The sequence below is a fragment of the Gracilinanus agilis genome, chromosome 5, assembly GCF_016433145.1.
Source record: "Gracilinanus agilis isolate LMUSP501 chromosome 5, AgileGrace, whole genome shotgun sequence".
Classification (NCBI taxonomy): Eukaryota; Metazoa; Chordata; class Mammalia; order Didelphimorphia; family Didelphidae; genus Gracilinanus; species Gracilinanus agilis.
Window position 1 is genome coordinate 293146008 of NC_058134.1, and position 6722 is coordinate 293152729.

Here is a 6722-nt window from a genome sequence, read left to right on the forward strand (position 1 = left end):
CTCTCTCTCTCTCTCTCTCTCTCTCTCTCTCTCTCCCTCTCTCTCTCTCTCTCTCTCTCTCTCTCTCTTTCTCTCCAGGAAGAATAGCGAATAACATCTTGGCTTACCTCATCTTTCAAGGGGTGAAGGAGGGACAACTAGGTGGCTCAGGGGATAGAGAGCCAGGTCTGGAGACAGGAGGTCCTGGATTCAAATTTCGCTTCAGACACTTCCTAGCTGTGTGACCCTGGGCAAACCATTTAACCCCATCTGTCTAGCCCTTATTGCTCTTCTGCCTTGGAACCAATACACAGTATTGATTTTAAAATGGAAGGTGAGGGTTTAAAAAGGGGGGGGGGGGCTTCCCCTTTAAAGAAACTGATATGAATACACAGGGAAAATACCAATCAGCTTAGATTTTTAAAAAATACATTCAGAAGTTGGAATCAAGGACATGTAACAGAGGATAAAGACAAAAGCTTGGCCTGGTTGTATGTGAGTGTTAGGTTTTTGTTGTTGTTGCTTAAAACCCTTCCCTTCTATCTTAGAATCACTACCGTGTATTGGTTCCAAGGCAGAACAGTAAGAGCTAGGCAATGGGGGGTGACTTGTCCAGGGTCACACAGCTAGGAATTGTCTGAGACCAGATTTGAACTCAGGACCTCCCATTTCTAGGCTCTCAGTCCACTGAGCCAGCCACTCAGCTGCCCCCAAGAATTGGGTTGTTTTTTTTTTTAAATTATGCTAGGGGAAAACTACGAAAATGAAAGAAAGGATAGCACTGATATTCAGGGTGAGTGGTATAAGGATAGAAGATAGAAAAAAGAAAGAATTCTTCAACTCTTACTTTGCTTCTGTTTTGTTTTGTTATGTTTTCTTCCAAGGAGAGCCATCTTTGGACTACAAAGAAGAGAGCAAAAATGGCTAATGGAGAATTGGAACCCAAGATAAATAGGGAAATAGTAAGAGAGCACACAAATTAATTCAAATTGGTAGGCTCAGACAAACTACATCCCAGGGCATGGAAAAAAGGGACACGTGATTGCTGAACCAGTTTTAGAGATCAGGAAGGTTAAAGGTCCTCTCTTAAACAGTTTCAAAGAGAATTAGATCAGGTACCATTCACAGATGTGGCTTGGCAGAATTCTTTGCCCAAGAAATGAGTTAACGTGTCAAAATGCTTCGTAAACCATAAAGCACTATAGAAACCCTGGCTGTCGTTATTATTAATTATTATTAACAAAGGACCTAGAGTACATCACAAGAGAGAGAAGAGATGATTTCTATGACATGCAATTAAAAAGCTTTTCATACACACACAAATTAACAATTGGATAAGGGAAGTAGTTGAAAGAGAAATAAAATCTTTGTATCAAATATCTCTGATAAGGACAGAACTGGGGTAGGGGATGAGACTGGGAGGACCAACAGGCCTGAAGGAAGGGGTCCTCTATCCTTTGGGGTCAGGCCTGCCCCCTAGAAGCTGAAAGCTGATGAAAAAAGGAATTCCCCAATGTGGCAGGAGTCTGAAACAACTTGGAGGTACAGCCACAGAGACAAAACCACCACCGAAGGAGAAGAAATCACACAATAGGAGACAGGAGAAGAAAAAGGAGGGGGAAAAGTCTAAAATCACCAAATCTCTTTCTTTTAGGACAAAGAAAATGCAATTTAAAACCTCAAACACCAGCAGATTAATCAACAGAGAAAATAGTGTATTTTTTTAAACCCATACCTTCTGTTTTAGAATCAACACTGTGTATTGGTTACAAGGCAGCAGAAGAGCACCACGGGCTAGGCAATTGGGGTTAAGTGACTGGCCCAAGGTCACCCCGCAAGGAAGTATCTGAAGCCAGATTTGAATCCAGGACCTCCCATCTCTAGGCCTGGTTCTCAATCCTCTGAGATGCCTAGGTGCCTATATATATAGTATAACAGTACAACATAACAGTATAACAGTATAAAAATTTTTTTTAAACCCTTAACTTCTGTGTATTAGTTCCTTGGTGGAAGATTGGTAAGGGTAGGCAATGGGGGTCAAGTGACTTGCCCAGGGTCACACAGCTGGGAAGTGTCTGAGGCCAGATTTGAAGCTAGGACCTCCTGTCTCTAGGCCTGGCTCTCACTCCACTGAGCTACCCAGCTGCCCCTACAGTATAACATTTTTATTCCTTTTTCATGCTTCTCAGATTTGCCAGTGACACAAAGCGAGGAGGGAGAGTCTACTCTGGAGGCTAGAGTCAAGACCCCTAAAGATCCAGCGGAATAAAGTCGATAAGCTGAATCTAGTTCAATGACATTTAATGAGGATAAATGTAAAAAGACTTACACACTGGTTCAAGACATCTAATTAACATGTAAAATATTGTGGAGGGGGAGGAAGCCATCACCCGAAACAGCTCATGTGAAAAGGATGTGGGGGTTTAGTGGGTTGCAAGTTCAATATTTGTCCCAAATTTGATGTGGCAGCCAAAAATACGATTGTGATCTTTGGCGGCGCAAAGGGAGGCAGGGGCAGCTTGCCTCGGGGGCGCCGTGAAGAGTGCGGGTCCCGCATTTTCTTGTACCAAGTGGCAGACCTCGACTCATAGATACCAATCAAGTAATGGTAGAAGAAGTCAAGTCCACTGTTCTTCCCTCTGCCCGGGGCAGGCTCTGGGTCAGGAACTTGCTCAGAGTCATGCAGCTAGAAAGTATCTGGGGCCAAATTTGAACCCAGGTTCTCCTGACTCCAAGCTGGGTGCTTTGTCCACTGAGCCACCTGGCTGCCCTGATTTATTCTGAAGCACTGGAGAGATTCCAGTCAGCATCATGTTTGTTTCTGTTTGTGTCTTAGATCTTATATCATATATATGTGTCTCAATATCTTAAGCACTTTGAGGGCCGTGAGGATTTTTAAAAATCCTTTTTGAAACCCTGACTTTCTGTCTTAGAATTGGCACAGAGTCATAGGGACCCGGATCAGAATGCTTACCATCTTCGAGAGAGAGAGAGAGGGAAGGGAGGAAGGAAGGAAGGAAGGAAGGAAGGGAGACATTTTGGACTTTATAATTTTGGAAAACAAATTTTGAAAATTGTTATTTCATGTAATTGGGAAAATAAAATATCTGTGAATGGAATCGATACTAAATAGAAGTTCCAAGCAGAAGAGCGGTAAGGGCTAGGCTATGGGGGTTAAGTGACTAGCACAAAGTCACACAGCCAGGAAGAGTCTGAGGCCAGATTTGAACCCAGGATCTCTCAATCTACTGAGTCATCCAGCTCCCCTGATCACATCTCCTTTCCCTTCATATCTCTTCCCATGCACATAGTAGGTTTGTTGAATGAATGACTGATATTCTCTAGGTGTTATGTCTGAGTCTGCTCTTCAGGATCCCTTCACCTCTACTGTAATTACTCCATGGACCCCAGCCCTCCTTGCACACACACACGCACACACACACACACACATACACACACACACACACACACACACACATCCGTGCTTCTTGCAGCATGCCCTTGCAAACAGCTATTTTCAGCGCTCCCAGACCCCTGTGCCCGCCGTACCGATTTCAGGGAGCTCCGTCTCACTGCTCTCAATCTCCTGCTGTCCGATGTAGAACCAAATGCAGGCCACCCAGTGGGCAAGCAGGGCAAAGACAGCCATGAGCAGCGTCAGCACCACGGCACTGTACTGAGAGTATCGGTCCAGCCTGGGAAGCAGCCGCAGCAGCCTCAGCAGCCTCACTGTCTTCAGCAGGTGAGCCCCAAAGTACTAGGGGAGGGGACAGGGAGGTCACTTCACCGCCAGTTCACCCCCAGTCCCAGGCTGGCTCCCCAGCAGCTCCTTCTCCCTCCCCAGGGCTCCCCTGCCCACGGGGCCCCCACGCCTACTGACCACGTTGACTTCGAAGGCATGCAGCAGGTCAAAGGGGAGGGCAGCGATGACATCCAGGAGAAACCAGGTGGTGACATAGTGGAGGCAGATGGAGCGTGGGGCAAACACTACCTGTCCTGATTTGGACACGAATGTGGTGCGGAAATTCAGCACAATGTCTGCGGGGAACCCAGGGGGGACAGGAGTGTCAACATGGAGAGAACAAGGCGGGAGAGAGAAGGGGCTCCTTCCAGAGAGCTGGCTGCTGGAGGGAAGGGGCTCTGAGGGTCTGGGAGGCTCTTTTCTCCACATGGGACCCGGGGGCGTGTCTCGGTTGAGAGTGAGCTGGAGAAAATGCCCTAGAAGGAGAGGGGGAAGAAAGGAGATGGGCACGGCCCCCCCGGCAGGGTCCTAGCGCTGAGGGACAGGTCAGTTTGGGGGGAGAGGGACAGACCGGAGCCTGAGACCTTGAGGGGAATGTTGTTATACCGAGGATGAAGAGGACCTCGACAGCTAAGTCGCAGACACTGGGTGGGCCTCGTGCCTCACTGGGCTCCCGAGCAGCACTGACACAAACACTGTAGGGGACGGTGACAGCTACATAGAGCGTGGCAAGCAAGATGAACCCATCCCAGGTGGCCCGCAGAGCCCCACAATGCAGCAGGATAAAGGGTGACTTCCGGATGGCAGCTACTTTATACTCAGGCAGGTTTGGCTTCTCCCCAAATACACCCTAGTATGGAGAAAAGGGTTAGGGAATACAGACTTTTTCTTCCCGCACCCAATACCCCAGTCCCACCAGGCTGGGACTCCGCTAGAGCACAGCGGGTAACGTGTTCAGGAAGCCTGGCCTCTGCATTTCCCCCGAGGATGGCGGGGAGAGAGTGGCCTGAGCCTTTGGACTCTAGTCTTGCTTGGGGGATAGAGAATTGTGGGTAGTGACGAGCCCCATTCTGCCTTCCATCAACCCCCCGTCTCTCCCGCCTTTGGAATATTCCTACTTCTCCTGTTTAACGGCCTCCCCCCTCCAAAACTCAGCAGGGACCAGCCCAATCCAACCCAGGCTATTTCAGTCTCCATTTCCAACCTTGTTGAGTTTATGCTTGCTTTTTGGCTGCTTCTGTAGGTGCCCAGAGAGGTGATAGAGCACAGCCCGGCTCCGGCGCCTATTGGCATTGAAGCCCTTGGACCCTGCCCGGCCGTACCTACGTCGCCCACCACCTGTGAGAAAGGGACCCTCGAGGATGATGGGGCAAATGGAAACGAACAGATGGACAAACAACTATCCTACAACACTGCCTCGTGCATGTATAGAGTGGGTCGGGGCTACCTTTCTTCTGGTTTGAGTTAAAGAATCTGTTCCCCTGAGGGACATGCAGGGTCTCAAGAGCATCCCCGCTCAATAAGAGGAGCATTTCTCCTCCTTCCCAACGATGGGCCAGTTCCCTCAGAAAACTCATGGACCAGTTTTCTCCTCTTCCTTGCCTCCTCTCCCAGCATCCAGAAATGAGAGTCTATCAGAAACAAGCACATTAGAGCCACTGGAAGGGGGCTGACACCAACACAGCAACCGAGAGGCAGAGTAAGGCAGTCACCAGTAATCAGAGATAGGCAGTGACAAAGGAAGAGGTGAATGAAGAACCCAGATGGAAAGAGGACAAGAAAGGGTGAGAGGCCCGGGGCTTTGTGCAAGCAGGCAAAGAAGGCTGGGAAAATCTAAGATCTTGGATGCCCTCACTCATAGGCACCAACGGTACGAAGAGGAAGTGGAAAGCATATTAGATTTAGAATCGGAGGACCTTGGCTTGAATTCCAGCTCTCCTATTTATTCCTGATGTGAACCTGGGCAACTCTCAGTCTCTCTGGGTCTCGTTTGGCCTTCTATAAAAACAGGGAGGGTGGCCAATGATGACTGAGGTCCCTTCTGGGTCTAAATCTTATGATCCTATAATGACATACCATGATAGAGAACTGACCCTGGTACCCAATTACTTTTGTTATTGTCATGAAATCCTGGGAAGGAGGTCAAACAAGGATCCTTCTAGCTGTTTTACAATGGAATCGAGGCTAAGCTAGGGTATCATTACCTAAAGTCATGCAAGGAGTAACTGATGGAGTCCAAGCCCTTGGCTCTGGTTTGAAGTGGTCCTAGAGGGGGTCCCTATCTTGAGACCCCTGAGCAAGTAACCCAGGTAAGTAGGTGCTGGCCTTTTGGGGAGGTTTGGACAGAGCGTCGAGCTAGAGGGTCATCAGAATTGCCTCTCAGTCCTGGTTCTGACACCTAGCAGCTTTGTGCTGTTGAACACATCACAAGCTCAGTTTCCTCATCTATGAAATGGAGCTATAATAATGCACCTGTGAGGAAAGAATTTTGTAAATCTTGAAACGTACAAAGTGTGAGGTGCTGTTATCATTGCTATTTTCATTGTTGTCACTCTAGAGATTCAAATGCAGTAAGCTTATTTGCTTGGAGGCAGCTGAATGGCGCAGTGGATAGAGTTAGACCGACATCAACAAGATCTCAGTTCAAATTTCCCCAGATGCTTACTAGCTATGTGTCCCTGGGCAAGTCTCTTCACCTATTTGCCTCAGTTTCCTCATGTGTAATAACATCTATTTCCCAAGTTTATTATGAGGAAAAATGAGATATTTGCCAGGTGCCTTTTAAACTTTAAAGTTCATTATAAATTATAGCTATTAGCATTATTCTTTTTTCTTCTAATGAGGGGTAGACCCATTTGTTTTCCTAACAAGCTGAGGGACCAAAAAGAGCTTTTTATTGTTTTTCTGCCCTGAAGAGAGAGAGGTCAAAGAAGATAGAGAAGATATGTGTGTGTGTGTGTGTGTGTGTGTGTGTGTGTGTGTGTGTGTGTGTGTGTGTGTG

The 6722-nt window shown here is 47.5% G+C and overlaps 1 protein-coding gene across 1 annotated transcript in view; it reads right to left on the reverse strand.

The window, feature by feature from the left end:
• Positions 1–6722, reverse strand: part of KCNH3 (potassium voltage-gated channel subfamily H member 3) — a 36646-nt gene that overhangs the window by 27330 nt on the left and 2594 nt on the right. Inside the window, exons 3-6 of the mRNA XM_044678317.1 lie at positions 4926–5059; positions 4328–4571; positions 3860–4017; positions 3529–3736 (exon numbers count right to left, since the gene is read on the reverse strand). Of these exons, the coding sequence (XP_044534252.1) occupies positions 3529–3736; positions 3860–4017; positions 4328–4571; positions 4926–5059 (744 nt within the window). The remainder of the gene's footprint in view (positions 1–3528; positions 3737–3859; positions 4018–4327; positions 4572–4925; positions 5060–6722) is intronic.